General features: G+C 41.4%; 1 protein-coding gene across 1 annotated transcript in view; it reads left to right on the forward strand.

Moving 5' to 3' along the window:
* The first annotated feature begins 5,685 nt into the window (after positions 1–5,685).
* cUnh10orf88 (chromosome Un C10orf88 homolog) overlaps positions 5,686–22,004 on the forward strand; it is a 49,506-nt gene continuing 33,187 nt past the window's right edge. Inside the window, exons 1-3 of the mRNA XM_084322873.1 lie at positions 5,686–6,163; positions 6,584–6,781; positions 14,248–14,317. Coding sequence (XP_084178999.1) covers positions 6,000–6,163; positions 6,584–6,781; positions 14,248–14,317 — 432 coding nt within the window. The 5' untranslated portion in view covers positions 5,686–5,999. The remainder of the gene's footprint in view (positions 6,164–6,583; positions 6,782–14,247; positions 14,318–22,004) is intronic.

A 22,004-nucleotide genomic window follows, 5' to 3' on the forward strand; every position in this document is an offset into this window, starting at 1 on the left:
AACATTGAAAGTATGTGTTGTAGCCAATTTAATGATTTTCTGCCGTTACGTTATTGTATGAAGGCACCGTGTCACCATGAAAGTGTTGACCAATTAGCTGGCAGTGGGCACAGGAGGCAGGGCTCAGATGTGCTCAGGTGCAGTCTATATGTATGTGTTCACAGGTGTGCAGCGGGAGGGAATTGGGTAATTATCACAGGGAAGCCACACTGTCTTTTTACCGTGCTCGTTTGTTTTGTTTTCAGTTATATTGAGTCACTTTTTGGGTTTATTTTGTAGCAATTATCCTGTGTTTAAGGTCCAGTTTAAACACAGAGTTTACAGTATGCTTATATTTGTCCACACTGCAAGTAAGAATAAAAACTCTCAAAAGTACTCAAGGAGAAGAAATCATTTTATTATCAACAAGCATCACGCGTTGGAAAGAGCTTCACCCAGTATTCCCTCACTGGCATCTTTTCTTGTTAGGTTGCCCTTACAGTATGGGAGCCATTCAGTCTTCTGCAGCAGAACACCTTCCAAAGCTTTCAGTGTCGATCCAGTGAGCGGTTACCCCAATGAAACTTCTTCGTCGGGCTGTCCAGCAATCTGTTGTTGTCGCGATCCATTCAACTTCACTCATAGCAGCAGTGACTTTGTCTTTCATGGTTTGAGCAGCTTTGCTGATCTTCGAGCGGACAGTGGGCCTCGTAATGACGTTAGTGCTTGGTCGCTAACCATTTATCAGGTTTTTGAATGATGGCAACTCAACAACACTACGGTTGAGTCCTTGAACTATGTATTTTTTATGTAGATAGGGCCATGGATGCTCGTCTTGTCCATCCACGCCGTCGCCAACCGTTTCGTCCTCTTCATCACTCATTGTGGCCATCTTCTATGTCTTGTCACTCTGATTCTTCTGATAGCAGGTGTTTAATCAGAGATCCCCGCTTTCTAGTCTTGCACAAGGACCAATCAGCATGGTTATGGGCGGCTTCATTTTCCATTGATGGGGATTTGATTGGCTGTTTACCTGCGGTCGCAGGATTAATAACGTTAACGTTAGTTTGGCCAGATAAACAATTCAAATATACGAATTAAAATGGTTGGACCTGCAAGATTTGTACTTTGTACTTTGTAGGTCTGCATTTTAAATGTAAGGAGTAAAAAGTATGTTTTTTTTCTCTGAAATGTAATGGAGTAAAAGTACAAAGTATACAAACCTAATAATACTCGAGTAAAGTACAAATCCCCCAAAACAGTACTTAAGTATTGTAACAAAGTACAATTACTCAAGTACTTTACACCCCTGTATGTTGTTACCATTTCCAGTTTGAAGTCGTCTTTGCGGACCCCTAGGTTTTTGTAGTAAGCAGCTACTATGTGTTCTACCCCATAATGCCCTGAGTGGGAGGGTAGTTTGTTTACCAGTGTTGTGGCTATGTTTGTGAAGAAAGTGTTTAAGTAATTGGCTACATCTAGCTGGTCTGTGATGAGTGTGTTGTCCGTCTTTATGTTTATGTTTGAGAATCTGGTTTTACGTCTTTTACTGCAGCCTAGTTGATTGTTTAGTAATTTCCAAAGTTCACGTGGTTTGTTTTTGTTTTCCTCAGTTTTGTCATTGATGAAGTTCTTTTTTGCCGTTTTGATCATAATGCAAGTGTGTTTACTGTTTTGCAAATCACTGTGTGTATTGTTTTGCAAAAAGTGTGAGGCTGACATTGTGCTTATAGGGGTGCAAATCTGGGCCTATGTTTTGCTCCTTGAGTGTAAGGTTTTGATAATTGTGTAATACTTTTGATTTGAGTGTTTATGCAATTGAAGAAAACTGTAAAGACTAGAGATTAACTGTTTATTTCTTTTGTACATAGGCTGTGCATATGTTTGTTTGTTTATTTGCTTATGTGTATGATTCTTAACTGTGTTTTTATTTTGTTATTGGTGTATATGTGTGTATGTATGTACAGTATATATATTATATATATATATATGTATATATATGTGTATATATATCTATTTGTACTCCTGTTGGGGACTCTTGGACCAGATCAATGTTTTATCTGGCTAAATAAAGGTTAAATAAATGAATAAGAAACTGATGATTTGGTCCTGTTAACTTTGAATTTTCTATATGGGGACTGCCCAGATCCCTCTCATGGACATGGACCTCACTTTGAGAACCTCTAATGATTCTAGTTCTTCAGTATTCATCTCTAATTACTCTAAAATTGCTGAAGCCCCCACATTTTTCTAACCCTAAAAACGCCCCTGCTCTCATCCGCGTTATTTCGAAACCTAGCCGCATTTCTGGCAAGACACTCTCTGATTGGCCGACGCCCGTTTCTACACTGGTTAAGCTTAGGCACTCTTTCGAAGTTGGTTAAGGTTAGAGTTTGTCTTAGAGCGCGACGGCAAGTTATTTCGATGGTTAAAGGGGAACTCCAACATTTTGGGAAATTAGCTTATTTAACATCTTCCCTGGAGTTAGACAAGAAGATACATACCTTTTTTGTCTCTGTGCGTGCATTTTAGCTTTGGGAATAGACGCTCCGTTAGCATAGCTTAGCTTCATCACTGGAAGTGGGGGAGGGTTATAGCCTTACAGTGCCTTACAGTGTATTGCAAGGTCTGACATTGACCAAACTTGATATGCATGACCTTGGTGGGCTCTAGGTCAACTCCTGAAAAGGGGGTCAATGTCAGACTTTGCAATCAAAAGTTAGAGGGCTAATAACCCTTGCCATAATTTCAGTGCGCCCCTAACTTTTGATTGCAAGGTCTGACATTGACCCCCTTTTCAGGAGTTGACCTAGAGCCCACCAAGGTCATGCATATCAAGTTTGGTCAATGTCAGACCTTGCAATACACTGTAAGGCACTGTAAGGCTCTAACCCTCCCCCACTTCCAGTGATGAAGCTAAGCTATGCTAACGGAGCGTCTATTCCCAAAGCTAAAATGCACGCACAGAGACAAAAAAGGTATGTATCTTCTTGTCTAACTCCAGGGAAGATGTATAAGCTAATTTCCCAAAATGTTGGAGTTCCCCTTTAAGCTTAGGCACTCTTTCGAAGTTGGTTAAGGTTAGAGTTTGTCTTAGAGCATGGCGATAGAACGCCAGGTAGTTTGCAGGCTGTTTGACATGGAAATGGACAAAGACACAGCTCGTCACGCGATTGGGCAAACGCGTCAGTGGCCAATCAGAGAGTGTCAGTCAGTGCCAATCAGAAAGCGTCTGCCAGAAATGCGGCTAGGTTTAGAAATAACGCCTCTCATCCACATTCATTCATAATGCTATGCTATATCCGGTGTAGAAACAGGCGTCACACGATTGGGCGCACATGTCACATGAAGTGGCCAATCAGAGAGCGTCTCCTCAAAATGCGGCTACGGAAAAAAAATAACGCGGGGCGTCAGGCGTGATTACATATGCACGCCGCATTTCTGGCAGACGCTCTCTGATTGGCACTGACTGACGCTCTCTGATTGGCCACTGACGCGTTTGCCCAATCCGTGACGAGCTGTGTCTTTGCCCATTTCCTCGTCAAACAGCCTGCAAACTACCTGGCGTTCTATCGCCATGCTCTAAGACAAACTCTAACCTTAACTTCGAAAGAGTGCCTAAGCTTAACCGTCGAAAGAACTTGCCGTCACGCTCTAAGACAAACTCTAACCTTAACCAACTTCGAAGAGTGCCTAAACTTAACCAGTGTAGAAACAGGCGTAGGCCAATCAGAGAGCGTCTCCGAGAAATGCGGCGTGCATATGTAATCACGCGTCTGCCCCGGGGCGGGTCGCCTATTCTTTAATCTCAGCCGAAGAGTGCTGCCGAGTGCTTCCGCGTTTTCCCTGATTGGCCGCAACACGCGCGGAGCGGAGCGGCAGAGCTGCGGCATTATGCAGCCGTAATCCCCGCTGTTTTTCCATCGACGCTTAGCTCAACTCGTTCGCCGCCCTTCCTGTGGAGCCTGCGGTGCGGTTGGTGACAAGTTCGAATCACTTCAATTTCTTTTTTCTTTTTTACGTTTATCATCTCTCGCTATAAACGTGCATTCTTTCGCCGGTTAAGTTTAGGCATTCTTTCGGAGTTGGTTAAGGTTAGGGTTAAGTTAAGGTTAGGGTTAAGGTTAGGCATTATTTCAGAGTTGGTTAAGGTTAGGGTTAAGTTAAGGTTAGGGTTAAGGTTAGGCATTATTTCGGAGTTGGTTAAGGTTAGGGTTAAGTTAAGGTTAGGGTTAAGGTTAGGCATTATTTCGGAGTTGGTTAAGGTTAGGGTTTGTCACAGAGCATGGCAATAGAATGCCTGTCTGTCTTTCTTGACGTGGAGGCAGCCATAGATATATATAGAACACTAGATAGCTTAAGGCGGAGTCACCAGCGTCACTGAACCGCCGCCATCTTGCTCGAGTCAGCCTTGAGTGAGAGTGAGTGAGCTGCACAGACAAAAATACTCATAACTCGCTGAAATAACGGGTTTGTAAAAAAAACATCTTTAAAAAAAACATTTTTATAAGTATGCAGTATCATAACTACATCATTGATGTTTATAGCAAACCAACCCGTTTGTAAATCCGTCAATATTTCAGCGAGTTATGAGTATTTTTGTCTGTGCAGCTCACTCACTCTCACTCAAGGCTGACTCGAGCAAGATGGCGGCCCTACGACGACGTCGCTCTCCATTGGCCGGCAGCGCCATAGATATAGTTCTATATATATCTATGGGCAGCGCGGGTAAGCTATCTAGTGTTCTATATATATCTATGAAGGCAGCAGCCTACTTCCGCTCTACAGCTGCCGCACGCCGCGGTCACATGGGCGTCATGGCCAATCAGAGAAACGCGACGCACTCTACGGCACGCGGGCGGGTCGCCTATTGCTTATTAACAGCGGAGCAGTGCTGCCGTTGCTTCCGCGTTTTCCCTGATTGGCTGCGACACGCCCCGCGGCAGGCGCGGCAACCGCAGAGCGGAGCGGCAGAGCTTGCGGCATTATGTAACCGCCCTAATCCGCCATGATTTTCATTAGAAGCTCAGCTCACCTGGCAGCGCAGCGGTCCGTTGTTGACAAGTTCGAATCCCATCAAAATTATTTTTTTTAACGTGTATTCTTTCGCCGGTTAAGGTTAGGCATGGTTAAGGTTAAGGTTAGGCATTGTTTCGGAGTTGGTTAAGGTTAGAACGGTTAAGTTTAGGCGCTGTTAAGGAGCTGGTTAAGGTTAGAGTTTGTCTTAGAGAATGGCAATATTCTTTCTATGGTTAAGGTTAAGGTTAGGCATGGTTATGGTTAAGGTTAAGGTTAGGCATTGTTTCGGAGTTGGTTAAGGTTAGAACGGTTAAGTTTAGGCGCTGTTAAGGAGCTGGTTAAGGTTAGAGTTTGTCTTAGAGAATGGCAATATTCTTTCTATGGTTAAGGTTAAGGTTAGGCTTGGTTAAGGTTAAGGTTAAGGTTAGGCATTGTTTCGGAGTTGGTTAAGGTTAGAACGGTTAAGTTTAGGCGCTGTTAAGGAGCTGGTTAAGGTTAGCGTTTGTCTTAGAGAATGGCAATAGACAGCCTATTTCCGCATTGCCGCTCTCTCGCGCTGCCGCGGTCACATGGTCAAATTGTCACATTCTTGCACTCCTCCGCTGTTAAAAAGCAACACGCGGGCGGGTCCTGTCTGGCAGCTTGTCGCGTTGACATGACGTCATTTCAACAACAAACGTCGGTGCATCTTACTGTTAGCTAGTAGTTATTATTACTACTACTGCAATGTCAGCCTGTTTCACAAGGAATATATAATGTCCACGCATTTTACTCGTGATACTGACAAGAGGCACATCAATATGTTGCACAGCTCATTAGCTCACTGACTAGCTTAACGTCAGCTAGTTAAGACTATCATAACGGAATCCTTCTCGTGCGTCGATATTGCTTTTTGCAAACCGATATGTCATCCACGGTAATTTATTCTGGTTAGCGAGTGTAACTTTAACCACCATCAACTGTGTCGGTTTTTTGTCTGAGATTTAACCTGCTCCCAAAACATGACAATGTGTGACAACAGCGTGACATTACCTGAAGTCAACGGACAGTCGACATGGACCTGCAGGAGTCAGGAATCACAGTTGTCCGATGTCCTACTGTCCGTCCACATGGACAACAACAGCACAGAGGACCTGAGTCTCGCAGAGAAAGATGCAGCCAGCGAGTATGTCAGCTTGTTATTCTATATCTAAATCATTGCATCGCTGATTGCCTTTTAAAGGGTCAGCTGTCTGACTCTGTAGACTGTAGGTAGCAAGCCGTAGCCTTGTGAGAACATTGTTACTTGAGAATGCCTGTGTCTCATAAGTAATAAACTAAATAGATAATAATAACAATAAAGGACAGGGAGATGACTAGAGGTCATATGCCTTAATGAACAGGTGGGTTTTCAGGGCTGTCTTGAAGGAGTCCCAGGATGGGACGGAGCGGATCTCAGTCGGGAGAGAGTTCCAGTGGGTGGGGGGCCACCATGCTAATGAATTGACCTCTAGGCTTATGTCCGGAAAAGTGCCCAAATAATAGCTCTGGTTTTTCTGTCTGTCTTTCTCTCTCTCTTTCTCTCTCTCCCCTCCCATCCTCTCAGGCGTATCCCGGTGCTGTTGGAGCAGACAGAGGACGGTTCTCTGTGCGCCCTGACTCTGAGCTGCGGCCCTCAGCCTCCTGCTCTCATCACCAACCTGCTGGTCGTCAGCGAGGCTCGGACCATGGAGGTCTACACGCAGATGGGAGATTACTGTGGGACCTGCCGTGGAGAGAGGGACCAGACGATACAGCCTGACAGGTAGCGATAGGTGCTTGGGATGTGATAACTGGTCATAAGGGCTGAGCCATATTATGGGACCAAGGTTTCTTACTCACCTATATGCTCTGAAATGTTTTGTTAACAGTTTGGGTTCCTTAAAGGTTGAGAAATCTGTAAAGATTGTAGTCTACTATCATTAAGACACTTGGTTAGTTCTTTATGCTTGCTTCAGCCAGCTGTTTGTCTGCAGGTTGTACACAGGTGCCCTAATTATATAGCCCTACCAGTACCCATAGTAACAGGTTGCATGATGTTATACTGCCACTTAGTGGTAGCAGCTATGATAGCACCTATCATTACATCCTCTTTCCAAACAGGTGAGCATAACATCAGTCAAATAAATCACCTTGTGTCAACAATGTGTCAACCATACAATAATACATAACCATGTCAACATACAATAATACGTAACCTTCTCCATTCTTTTACGATGAATTGAAAATGGGGGACCCTGATGTAAACAAGACGAAAGTCTTTCTCTGGTCTGCATCCCCTTAACAATTGTATGTATTGAGCTGTACTGTACTGTACCCATTCTGCAATCTGTTAATAAAGTTTTCAATCAATCAATCATCACCAATATCACTAAATCAACTATCAACACTTCTCTTTCCAAACAGGTGAGCATAACCTTATTATTATTATTATTATTATTATTATTATTATTATTATTATTATTATTATTATTATTATTATTATTATTATTATTATTATTATTATTAAAATAAACACCAACCACAATGTGTCCACCATACAAACCTTCTCCTTCAACACTATCAACAATTCAACAATGTTCTATGAGTCTCGCAGGTGGTTTCTTAGGTCTAGAAGACCTTCTCAATGTCTCAGCCATTGTGGAAGGTGAAGGAGGCTCAGTGTGTTGCATGTCTGCTGCATCACCACCGTGTTGTGATAGTTCAGATTCAGTGTCCCCGCTTGGTTTCTCTGTGTCCTCCTGAGTCTTCAACAGACTCCTCCTATTTCTCCTAAACACTTGTCCATTCTCAGTCTCTACAGCGAATTACCTGGGATCTACTTCCCTGAGGACTGTTGCTTTCCTGGTCCAGAAATCAGGACCCTCGATCCTCACAGCATCGTTTTTCTGCAGGGGCTCCAGTCCCCTTGTTGTTTTGTCATAGTTCAGTTTCTGTCTGTGCTTGAGTCTCATCCTCTTGTCGGACAGTTCTTTGGTGTCCCTGCCCATGTCCTTTTCATCTGGAATGTGTGGAAGCGTGGTGCGCAACTTGTGATGCATGAGGAGCTCAGCAGGGGATGCTCCACACTCCAGAGGTGTTGCCCTGTAGCTTAGCAAAGCCAGGCATGGGTCAGTGTTACTGTCTCTTGCCTTTTTAAACAGCCTCTTAATAATCTGGACCCCCTTTTCAGCCTGTCCATTAGCCTGTGGATACAAGGGGCTAGAGGTAATATGTTTAAACCCATACGGTGCTCTGCAAAGTCTCTGAACTCCCCACAGTCATATTGTGGACCATTGTCACTGACTACACATTGTGGGATTCCATACCTGGCGAAAAACACTTTCATGTGTGTGATGACAGACTGCTGACGTGCTGGAAAGCTGCGCTACTTCTGGGTAATTCGAAAAATAATCAATCACCAGAATAAAGTCCTTGCCTTGTAGATGAAACAAATCAGTGCCCACCTTTTGCCACGGTACAGTGGGAAGGTCTGCTACCAGCATTGGCTCTTTGGTTTGTTTGTAGTGATGTTGAGACATGTGTCACACTTCTGTATCATTTCCTCAATGTCCCTATTGATGCCTGGCCAATACACTACTTCTCTTGCTCTCCTTTTGCATTTCTCCATGCCTAGATGTCCCTCATGAATACGACGAAGCATGTCCTGGCGCATAGACTGAGGAATGACGATTGTATTTTGTCTCAGTACCAGTCCATCAGCTACACACAGATCTGTACGCACTGGATAGAACTGTGGACAGACTCCCTTTGACCAACCATTTTGGATAAGGTGGACCACTTTCTGCAGCAGCGGGTCCTTTGCAGTCTCCTCCACAATGTGCTGTAACATGACATCCGAGGCGGGGAGCAATGCAGTCACCATGTTGACGTGTATTTCAACCTCAGCGGTTATAGCGCTGACTGGTGTATCACCACTTGGAGCCGGTGACCTTGACAACGCATCCGCTAGCACAATGTATTTCCCTGGCGTGTAAATAAGATCAAAATCATAGCGCTGTAACGCCAACATCATGCGCTGAATTCTGGGGGACATATCATTGAGGTTCTTTTTTCTGATCGATATGAGTGGTTTGTGGTCAGTCTCTACTGTAAAGGTTGGCAATCCATACACATAAGTGTGAAACTTCCCACACCCAAACACTAAGCCTAAAGTCTCTTTCTCAATTTGTGCATAGTGTTGCTCTGTCTCTGTCATTGACGCATATGCTACAGGTTGCCATTAGCCTCTGTTCAATTGCAACAGCACAGCTCCCAAGCCATCTTTTGAGGCATCGGTGGAGAGTTTGGTTGGTTTTGCAGGATCAAAGAATGTGAGGACTGGCTCAGTAGTCATAGTCTCCTTCATCCTTCTCCATTCTTTGTCATGCCGAGCAGTCCACTCAAACACTGTGTTGTGCTGCAACAACTCTCTGAGGCATGCTGTCTTGGAGGTAAGATTAGGAATGAACTTACCCAAAAAGTTGATCATTCCCATGGCCCTTTTTTGTCCGTGGGAGGTGGCATGTCCAGTATGGCCTGCACTTTTGACTGGTCAGGCCCCACCCCCTCTCCTGACAGTTTGTCTCCCAAGAAGGTCATCTCTGTAACACCAAAAAGACATTTCTTTCTGTTTTAATTTTAGTCCATTCTTTCTTACTCTTTGTAAGAGACTCTCGAGTCTTTCATCATGTTGACGGCGCGTACTTCCCCAGACCACCAAATCATTGATGTATACTCTGGTGCCACTCTATTATTGACTCCATCGCCCTATGGAAGATCTCAGGGGCCGATTTGATGCCAAACGGGAGCCTTAAGAAACGGTAACGCCCAAATGGTGTATGGAAGGTGGTGTACTTGCTGCTTTCTGGGTCCAGCTTCAGCTGCCAAAATCCATGTGAAGCATCTAGTTTGCTAAAGTACTGTGCACCTGTCATCTCGCTCTGTATCTCTTCTCGTTTGGGGATCTGATAATGTTCTCTCTTAATATTCTCATTCAGATCTTTGGGATCAAGGCAGACTCGTAAGTCCTTTGTGATTTTTTTCTTAACACATGTTATGGAATTCACCCAGTCTGTGGGCTCCTCCACTCGCTCAATCACACCCATTTGTGTCATTCTGTCCAGCTCTTTTTTCAAGCCAGCTCTGAGAGGTGCTGGCACTCTTCGTGGGGCATGCACTACAGGCTTAGCAATGCATCATCTTTGAGCGTAATCTTGTAAGTGAAAGGTAATGTTCCATGACCTTTGAAGACAGACTGATATTTATTGACTATGTCTGCACTTCCCTCACACTGTAGTTCTGTTATTTTTTCACTATTTATCCGCTTTGCCTCCTAGGAGAGAATCATGACCATCAGGCACAATGGTAAACAAAAGGTTGTGCTGCTTGTCTTTCGCTGTGACCTTAAGTCTACATCCACCCTTTGTTGTTATTGCCTGCCAACAAAGGGTAAGCCGTCAGTTTTGTGACTTTTTCTAGGCTTCTCACTAAGTGCTTTGAGATCATTTTCATTTATTAAGTTAGCTTCAGCCCCTGTGTCAATTTTAAAGGTCACGATTGTCCCATTGACCATCATCAATCCATCTGTCATCACCTACAGCGTTTACAGTATGGGCTGTATCCCGCAAATCTGAGGGCTGTGTGCTGTCAGTATCTGCCTCACATGAAACCATACCAATAAATAATTAGGGATGCACCGAAATTTCGGCAACCGAAAGTTTTCGGCCGAAAATGGCAAAAAATGGCCTTTCGGCTTTTGGCCGAAAGAGTTTTTTCACCGAAAATATATCACGAAACAGAAACCTGTAACCTAACGTGTGTTGTTGTGATGATGTCGCGCTGTCGGGAGTCGCGCTGTTTCTATGTAAACTCTGCGCGCAATGCGTCCAATAAATGCGTCTTTAACATGCTTTTATATCCTTATTTACTATATGCCCGTCGCGGTTAATCACTGAGTGATCTAATATGCATATTATTCAGAGCGAGAGGGAGGGGGGATTGTGTTTCTCACATTGACGCTGTCTGTCGCGCGTCTACTGTGCCAAAGTCAAGAGAGCACATTCATCTGGGACTAGAAAGGTGCGCTCAGTAGAGCACAGATGTCCGCTGCGGCAGCTAGAGAAAAGATGGAATTAATGTACTGTATGCATTCAGAAGTGCTGAATAAATGTTTTATGGACCCATAATAGTGATTATTTATTATTTAAGTTAAGTTTAGCCATAATCATACATTTTTCCATAATCATAATGTTCCACAACATTGGTAAAAAAAAATTCTATTCTATGAATCATTTCCGGCTTTCGGTTTTCGGCCAACTGTTTTCTATTTTCGGTATCGGTTTCGGCCAAGAATTTCCGTGCATCCCTATAAATAATGCATCATCACTGTCAGTGTCATCCGTTTCTTGCACTGTTCTCACACCCCGTCCTTTTTTCTTGGATTGACACATTCTTGCATAATGGTTTTGTCCCTTACATTTGGCACACATCTTCCCATAAGCAGGACATTGTCTTGGTTTGTGTTTTTCACCACACCTCTTACAATTGAACATCTCTCGGTCAGTGTCTTTAATGTTAGTTTTGTCATCCTTGTCTCTATATTTGTTCCATCGCCCTTCTCTCGCGGACAGGGTGTTCACTGCCTCGCTCTCCTGGCACTCTGCTCCGTGCGCATGCTCACTGAACGTAATTGAATGTTGACGCGCTAGCTCACTGGCTTGACATATCCGTATAGCGCACTCCAACGTGAGGTCCATTTCCCTCAACAATTTCTCCTTGATTTTCTTCTCATTAGTCCCCAACACTATCTGATCTCTTACCATAGAGTCTCTGAGAGCACCAAAATTGCAGGACTTTGCCTTTATCTTGATCGGTGAGAAAGTTATCAAATGACTCACCCGGGTTCTGAAAACGGCAACGAAAGATGTACCTCTCATACGTTTCATTTTTTCTTGACAAGCGGTGCTCGTCAAACTTTTGGATGACTTTGTCAAACTTGTCTCCATCCTCGGGCTCAGCATACACAAAGGTGTTGAAGACCTCTATTGCCTCTGTGCCGGCGATGGTGAGTAGCATGGCTATTTTCCTCGCATCTACACTCTTGTCCACTCCAGCAGCGGCGAGATACAGCAGGAATTGCTGTTTGAACGCTCTCCAATTTGCATCCACATTTCCCGTCAGTTTCAATGTGCCGGGCGGTTTAAATGATGATGATGATTCCATCTTCTTGCTTTTACTCCTGGTACCATGTAAAGATTGTAGTCTACTATCATTAAGACACTTTTAGTTAGTTAGGTTAGTTCTTTATGCTTGCTTCAGCCAGCTGTTTATTGTCTGCAGGTTGTACACAGGTGCCCTAATTATATAGCCCTACCAGTAACCATAGTAACAGGTTGCATGATGTTATACTGCCACTTAGTGGTAGCAGCTATGATAGCACCTATCATTACAAAATCCTCTGTTTGTTTGTTACTTGTCCAGTGGTGGAAAGTAACATGTTTTTATTACTGTACTTAAAGGACAACTCCAACATTTTGGGAAATTAGCTTATTTGCCATTTACCCTGGAGTTAGACAAGAAGATGCATACCTTTTTTCTTCTCTGTGCATGCAGTAGGAGTAGGAAGACGTTGGGAACTAGGCTAATGGAGGAACCTACTTCCAGTGACTGACGCTAAGCTAGGCTAACGGTGAGCGTCTTCCTACTCCTACTGCATGCACAGAGAAGAAAAAGGTATTTATCTTAACACTCCAACATTTTGGGAACCCTGGAGTTAGACAAGAAGATGCATACCTTTTTATTCTCTGTGCATGCAGTAGGAATAGGAAGTCGTTTGGAACTAGGCTAATGGAGGAACCTACTTCCAGTGACTGACGCTAAACTAGGCTAACGGTGCGCGTCTTCCTACTCCTACTGCATGCATAGAGAAGAAAAAGGGTATGTATCTTCTTGTCTAACTCCAGGGTAGATGCCAAATAAGCTAATTTTCCAAAATGTTGGAGTTTTCCTTTAAGTACGTATTTGAGGTACTTGCTCTTTACTTGAGTATTTTCATTTTTAGGGAACTTTCAAAGGAGATCTTGTACTTTTCACTCTACTCCATTTATTTGAACCCATCAGTTCTTTGAAACAAAATTACATACACAGATACTTCTCAAATGTTACTTAACACTTTAACTGCCGGAAGACGCTTTTAGGCGTCCTTCCCCGCCATGCTCAAGTTGCCGAAGACGCCGTAACTCGTCTTTGATATCAATATTTCAAAAATCTGTGATCGGAATCATATTTCCTTTCCGGGGCCCTGAGACATAAGTGTGATCTCCTCTCAATCCTCTAGCGGTTCAAGACTGCCATCTGGTGGCCGATCGGCAGATCGAAAAAACGGATGTTACCTTTAACCCGGTAGGACTCACTCCATATGGGGTCCGGGCACTCGCTAGTGTTAGAGAGACTCAGTCTTCACACAGTGAACATCGATCGCTGCAAATAACTCGAAAAAACAACATGATTTGGACGTATATATTATTATACAACCTGGAAATGGACCGGATATTTCTATATCCCATAATAGGAAAATGTCTGTTCCACGCTCATCGCCCAACGGCGCGAGGAAGATACGGTAAGATTCAGCGTTATTTTTCAATGTGTACGATACTAACTGCTATGATGAACATTTGACCCACATTAGATGAATGGTATAACGCTGCCCACGGAATTATAAACGCCCCCTCGGCCATCCGGTCAACATCAGATTACGTGTAGTAACTTCCAGAAGTCCGTCCAGTTGGATTTTTTTATATCGCGCCGATTGCTATCAAACTGTATTTGATCATCAATATAATGCATTTGGGGATATAAATCACGTTCTGGAGAAAGCTGCAGAAAGAGATGAAAACATACTTATACTTTAGATCATATTTTAGTATGAATATGTGAATGAAAAAGTTTAACGTTCATACACCCTGAACAATACATATAGGACATTGAATGGGCCCTAATAATGGCAATTTAGCAATAGAATTTAAAAAGTTATAGCCCTGCAAAGAAGGGGAACTTCTACATAGACAAATAGAGCTGGCAACCTATGGTATATCATGAATTTAGCCTTAGGCAATCAAAGTGTTAAGTATAATTTTGAACAGAGGACTTTTACTTTTACCCGAGTACTATTTTATCTGGGTATTTCTATCTTTACTTAAGTAAAGGTACTGTGTACTTGTTCCACCACTGGTATTGTCTTCTATTTCACAGTGAAGATAGAGGACCTTTCTACAGGAAGCAGCTGCTCCTGGACGTCCCCTCTACTTCCTGTCAAGTGAAAGTAAGCCCGATTGAGTCTCTTATAAATATTCAAACCATTATTTATTCTCGAAAAGGACAATTGAGGTCACCCTCATTTTCAATATCGTCGAGACTTAGACATTTCAATGCATACATTTTGTACAATATAATAATAATAAATAATAATAACTATCTATATAGCACCTTTCACACATGGACCGCAGCCCAAAGTGCACCACAGCAAATAGAATGAAATGAACATAGGCATAAATTAGCATACAGTTGACAGAATAAAAGCAATGCATAAAGTGCAGACATAAGAATACGTATAAAAGTAGTGCAACGTAGCACATGCAGACATAAGAATGGGCATAAAATAAGTACAATAAATACAGTGTTGCTTGAAGGCATGTAAACCCCCCCCCCCCCCCCCCCCCCGGAAACGGCCAGTCCCCCAAACACCCCACATATCAATCCCCACCACATCCCCATCCAAGACACACACCCTGATAAAGCACGTCATGACCGAAGGAAAACACAAACAGCCCACCATGCCACTCACACCACCATGCACGGCGGCGAGAATGTCCCGGCGACCTCGCCACCATGAGGAAACCAGCAAACGCCAGGCCCCCAACCCCAAACTTCACCTTACTTTCCATAGTCATGCAAGGTAGAAGAAGTAAGTTGTGTTGAATCAATGTCATGGGGATCCCTTCTCTTTGCCTGTCAGTCAACATTATTGTTGGGGTTTAAGTCGACTTAGACCGTATTTTAGTATGAATATGTGAATGAAAAAGTATAACGTTGCTACACCCTGAACAATAGATATAGGACGTTGAATGGGCCATAGTAATGTCAATTTAGCAATACAATTTAAAAAGTTATAGCCATGCAAAGAAGGTAAACATCCCCATAGACAAATAGAGCTGGCATGGGATGGTTTATTTTGAATTTAAGCCTGGCGATCAGAGTGTTAATAGGCCTTATTGCAAATCCCCTCTCTTTTCTAGGCATCTACAGTTTATAGCCTATCTTTGGTTTTAATTTCCTTCATAATTATTATGATTAGCTATTCAGCTTTTTTTTCTTTCTTTTTTTTATGATTACTATTAGGCATACAACATTTCGTTAGTGCTATAACTATAGGTCATTAATATTTCTTGTTTTGGTGTTTTGAGGAGGGTTTTGGTATATTTACTATTTATAATTTTATATCTGAAATTCTCATTACTTCAACAATAGGCTTTTTTTTGTTTTGTTTCAATGTTTTTTATAATAATTAGCTTAACACACTTGCATATGCTCCATATAAAGGTTTTCCATAGTCGTTCCACACTTTCTCTCTTTTTTATTTTTTATTTATTACTTAGTTCTACCCATGAGCACTCCTTTGAAATTAATGATTATTATTTTATGAATTTCGTTTAGTGTTAAATATTGGTTACTTAATAATATTTATGTTCTACTTTCTCCCCCTTTCTTTTGTTTACTTCCTTTGCATAGGCATATATATGTGTGTATATATATATGTGTATGTATATATATATATTTTTTTCTTTTTTTTACATTTAATCGTTTTGTCATTTGAGTTTTCCAGCAAAAAAGAAAAAAAGTTAATCTAGCGTGTATATTACTACCTTCTTTGTTATTATTATTAGTATTATTATTATTAATTACTTGTTTTCTTCCTGTTTTTTTTCGTTTCATTATTTGTTTTTCCATTACTAAAATTCTCCTCAAACAAAATTTACTATAGTTTAGTATATAAACACTTGCATTAACATAATACTTAACAGATGATATAGACAATATCACACATTCATAGTCACCATATTTTGATGGTTAAATAAAATGCTACTATAGGCGATATTATCAGTACTATTTATTATTGCTGTTTCTTATTTGTTTTTACTTTCACTCAAGAACACCAATTATTTAATGGTGATACCAACAATGTAAAAGTAATTTTTATACTTTTGGCCATTTACCTGCTGCTCTTCATAGTTTTTATTTTTTCTTCAGTTATTTTCTTTTTTTCTTTTATCTTAACCTACCATCTGCATAGTCCATCATAGGATTAATCTGGGTGGTGTAGTTCTGCGGGGCCTCTCTGTGCAGAGGGACATAGTTAAGCTATCTAAGTCTACTTATTAATTGGATAAACACAAAGTTTTTTTTTTTTTAACGTTATTTTTATCAATTTGACAAATGTCATAAAGATATATTCCAACTGAATAGTTGCTTAGACACCTGTTAATCAATACTGTTTACTCCAATTGCACAGAGCTGACCAGCACAACCCACTGGGACATGAGGAGATGAGCTTCCTTTTGCAGCTATGTCACAACCCTGTGTTAGATATACAGGGTTGGGAGGATCTACGTGGGAGGGGCACCAATCACCTTTGTTTTTTTTGTTTTGTTTTTAAAGTTTTTATACTGTTTTTTTTTAATATTCTTACAGACTTTTTTTTTTAAGATGGGGTGGGTTATATGGGCCTTTTTTTCCCTTATGTGCATATAAAGGTCTTAACAATTCCATTAAAAGGGCTAGCTGTCTTGATACTATATCAAGAAATCGAGTTGAAATATGCATGTTTCAAGAAACGCACTTGCTTGAAAGAGATATGCACAAAAATCAGCGTTATAAAGTGGCTTCTTCTGCTTCAGCTTTGAATAAAACCAAAGGGGTTGCTATAATCATTGATAAAAAATGCAAAATTACCATCATAGGCAAAGGCAGTGATCAAGAAGGAAGAATAGCTTTTCTAAAATGTATTCATAATGGTAAAAAAATTTCGTTTATTAATGTCTATGCACCCAACTGTTATGAACCAGACTTTTTTCAATCATTGAATAAAATCCTAATGGAACTAGCTGATTTCCAGTTGATTATTGGGTCAGATATGAATTCTGTTTTGGATCATACCTGGGATAAATCAAAAGCAGTTAATCATAATGCTCGCTCGACAAACGCTTTAAAGCACTTGCTATCTGACTTTAATCTTATTGATATTTGGCGGGTTCATAATCCAGGCAACAGGGAGTAAATTTTTTTCTCTAATAGACATCTATCATTTTCCCGTATTGATTTAGTTTTAATATCAGCATCCTTATTTTCAGATGTATTTTTTTTTTAAATCTGACCTATGAGTTTATCAGATCACCATGCCTATTTCTGTCAATTTCAATTCAGCCAGGCTAAGAAAAAGGCCACAAGATGGCGCTTTAACTGCTCTTTATTGGATAATCCAGCATTCTGTGAGCAATTTCAGTCTGAGCTAGCCCAATTTTTAATGATTAATAATAACTCTGTGGATGATTTCAGGATACTTTGGGACGCTACTAAAGGCTTTGTCAGAAATAATGCTATTACTTTCTCTTCAAGTCTTAATAAATCTCAGCTAAAACGAATATCGGAATTAGAAACCATGCTGTCTACCTTGGACTTATCTCAGCAGAGGCATTACTCTCAGCAGACTGTCGCCACACTAGCCAATGTTAAGAGTGAACTAAACGATCTGATCAGGAAAAGAGCCGAATCCTCCATCCATAAAGGTAGAGTAAACCAATACTTTCATGGTAGTCGACCGAGTCAAATACTGGCCAACAAACTACGCAATAGTGATCTTGTAGGAACTATTACTACTGTTACATCAGAAAATGGTGAGCTGCTTACAGATCCAAAATTAATCAATACAAGATTTGCTAAATTTTATAATGATTTATATACTACAGAAGGCGAGCGTCCCTCTGAAGAGATTGAATCCTTTTTAAGTGGCATTAACCTCTCTGTTTTGTCACCAGTTGAATCAAGTTTAATGGGTGGTCCTATATCATTACAAGAACTCAAAACATCTCTGGAAACTATGAATAAAGGCAAGTCTCCAGGGTGGGATGGCATTCCCCCTGAATTTTATTTGCGGTTCTGGGACGTCTTAGGCCCACTACTACTTGAGATGATTAATATATCCATATCTAAAGGCTCCTTAGGGAGAGACGTGAATATGTCCCTAATCTCTCTTTTATTAAAAAAAGGTAAAGATCCAAACCAGTGTTCTAATTGGCGCCCTATTTCTTTAATTAATACAGATGCCAAACTATTTTCTAAAGTATTATCTTGCCGTCTTGAAAAGTTTTTACCTAAACTGATTCACCCAGATCAAAGTGGTTTTGTTAAAAAAAGGCTTTCGTCTGATAATTTGCGACGTCTCCTTCACATTGTCAACTCCGCCTCTCAAGCTAAAGTGTCGTCAGCTGTTCTCTCTGTTGACGTAGAGAAGGCCTTTGACCGTCTGGAGTGGACCTATCTTTGGGCTGTACTGAAACATATGGGACTAGGTCAAAATTATATAAATATGGTAAAAATTATATTTTCTAATCCATCAGCCAGTGTCATAACCGGAAATATTAGTTCTCCTCCTTTCAAAATCACTTGTGGAAGTAGGCAAGGGGATCCGATCTCTGCAAGCTTGTTTATTTTATCCCTTGAACCTTTAGCCCAAGCTATACGGCAATCAGAAAACATTAAGCCAATCTGTAAATTCTACTGATCATCATATTTCGCTTTATGCGGATGACATCTTGTTATATATGGAGAATGTATCTCAGTCTCTCTCAAGCCTCCTGAACATTTTTGAAAAATTCAGTTCAATTTCAAGTTATAAAATAAACTGGACCAAATCAGCACTAATGTACCTAAGAACCACTCCTAACTCTGTGCTTGACCATGAGATCCCGGTTGTAACCCAATTTAAATATCTTGGTATTGATATATTTCCTTCAATTGAAAAAATTGTCTGTAAACTACAATAGAACCATTAGGTCAATCATAGACGATCTCAATCGAGTGTAATATACCTGTCTCCCTTTCCGGAAGAGTCTCTATTATCAAAATGAACATATTACCTCGAGTAAACTTCTGTAGTTCCATGATTCCTATTGCCCCACCTGTTGCTCATTGGGAAAATGTACATAGAGCAGTCTCAAAATGTATATGGCGAGGCAAGCGAGCTCAGGTTAAACTTACTACCTTACAAAATGAGCGGCAATCTGGTGGTTTAACTGTGCCAAATTTTAAGTTATATTTTCAAGCGTTATCATTTCGTCCTCTGTTGAGTTGGTTTAATTTAAATTCTGAGGCCCCCTGGCTTAATATTGAAAAACATATTGTGGCGCCGATTCGTTTACAAGACATTGTCTTCACAGATATTTCACTAAAGCAATGTAGATTACGTTATGGTCCGATAATAGCGCATGCCATATCTTTATGGCGCAAATATGAAAAGTTACTTAAATGGGATACTAAGTGGCATGAACAGACTCTCTTATTTCATAACCCTTTTTTGCTTAGCGGAGGCCGCAGTTTTGTAGCTCAATCATGGTCCAATTGTGGCATTCATGTACTTGGCGATGTTATGGAGGACAATGGTCTAAGAACATTCTCAGATCTGAAAGTCATATAACTTACCTGGCACCTCCTTTTTTTATATTTACAGCTCCGTTCGGCTATGCGAGCCTATGGAGTTCCATGGACCAAACCAACTACTCACCCGTTAATTACTTTCTCTAAAAACCTACAGGTCTCTCCAAAAGACGTGTCGATACTTTCTCAGTTTTAAGTAGGGGTGCCCCGATGTATCGGTCGGGTATCTGTATCGGCCGATAAGTGCCTTGTTGACTGCAATCGGCCTATCGGCCGATAAGCTCGAATGTGCCGATGGCAGTAGCCGATAAGTTCAGTCGCGTCCTGCACAACGCCGCCCCCAGTCCCCCACACACACACAAGCTACTGCATCAAAGTTACTACTAAATATTCAACATTCTCTTTTGAGACTCCGCTTCAGACTCTTATCATTTGGCACTAAAAGCTAAACATTGTCACCGATATGGCTGTCCGCAACATGTCATTAATTGTGTGCGCGAGGTGGTCACTCAGTGACGACGCTAACATGAGCTAGGTTAGCTAGCATGAACAACCGGGAGATGGAAAGACTAAAGTTACTGGTGAAAATGTGATTTACGTTGGAATACTCCTTTGCCAACTTGCTGTACTTTGCTTGCAGGTCTGCAGCCATTATTGCTGGATTATGAATAGCCCCAACTTTAGCCAAGGTAACGTTATGGCTAAACCTTTAATGTTAGTTAACGCTAGCTTTCGGTTAGCTGTTCAATGCTAATAACACAACCAAGCGAACCCATCACAGCTCCCCGTCAACACCCCTCTCTCGGGAAGATGGCATTTAAGAAAGTATCTGCTGTTAAAATGACACAAACATTCATTTTGTGGCATTAACGTTATATACAGTAGTTAGTGTTACACGTTCAATAACATAAGCATAGTATTTACCCGAACTACTAGCTCAGTTCCTTCCGTTGCTCATAGAGCCCTGAGAGTTGTACCCAATCCATTCTGCAATCTGTTAATAAAGTTTTCAATCAGACAAATGTATAGAAAGGCTTTGTTTTATTATAACATTCGTTGCAGTAAAATCATTATGCCTCGTTTGGTCATCCTGTGGAGCGCTGGTCGGCGGGCAGTTAACGTATTAGCTACGGTAAGCTTGTTGTGGTTCTCGCAAGCAGATCAATGGCGGCATGCCCGGAAGTAGAAGATGAATAAACGCTTGCCGATTGGTGGTAAGAACAGCAGGAGGTGGGTGCTAGCGGTGTGACGTAATTGGCCGAATCGACTGTCAATCAAAATTGTTCTATTGCATTGGTTGAGAGCTCTGGTTGAGACAATAGTATCCAGCTGCAGGCCGCCAGACCATACTGGGAGAGGGATAGTGCTGCATGGCATGGTGGAATTAATACCATAAACATATTTCTTGATGTTTCCTTTTTTTAAGTAAGTAAAGAGGCCTAAAAATACAAACATACACAGTAGTTTCATTAAAAAAAGAAAAGAAAATTACAAATATTTATTTTTTGCCACAAATATCGGTATCGGCCGATTGTGTTAGTTGAACAATCGGTATCGGTATCTGTGGCAAATTTTCATATCTGTGCATCCCTAGTTTTAAGTGTTTGCTGAAGCTAAAGGTGTCAAGTTACCACATACTGGACCGTGAGAGGTTTGACCTATTAGTGACATCACACATGCAACTCTGATAAAAGGCAAGTACAGAGAGGCTCTCCCCCTCTACAGGAATCATTCTAAATGTTTTTAAAGAATTTGTGTTTAACACTTTCGTGACCACTGGGGCCCGTCTAATATAATGGTTGAGGACCAGCTTTTGTAAACAAACCTGTGGCTTTTTGTAGAGCTAAATCTATACTTTATAGTATTGCTATCTGTCCATTCCCATTGTCAATTGAGTTCATAAACCGTCCCTTCAAAATGGCTTAAAGAAAAAAAAATGCATCAATAGGTTGTCATTTTATAGCGCCGTGAATATAAGCTTTATAGCGGATTTGGGCTAGTATATTTTCTGGAAAGCTAGATAAATGGCTAATAGCTGCTAACGTTATATCCAACGGCATTTCCGTTTTACAGATGCTACAGAAATAACTAAAACTGCATATGATCGGGACTGTCCCAAAGCATGTATGCGTGAAAGGGGGGGGGGGGGCAGGGGACGTCGTTTAATTATTATTGATTATTATTGATTACCAATAACAGTGTTCGTCTAACTAGCCACATAGGCCGTTCGCCTGGATGGCTATCAGAACGGTGTCCGATCGGGCTGTAATTTACGTGAAGGGGATCTTACCGTGGTCGGG

Source organism: Notolepis coatsorum (genome assembly GCF_963971535.1).
Source record: "Notolepis coatsorum genome assembly, chromosome: 10".
NCBI classification, from domain to species: domain Eukaryota; kingdom Metazoa; phylum Chordata; class Actinopteri; order Aulopiformes; family Paralepididae; genus Notolepis; species Notolepis coatsorum.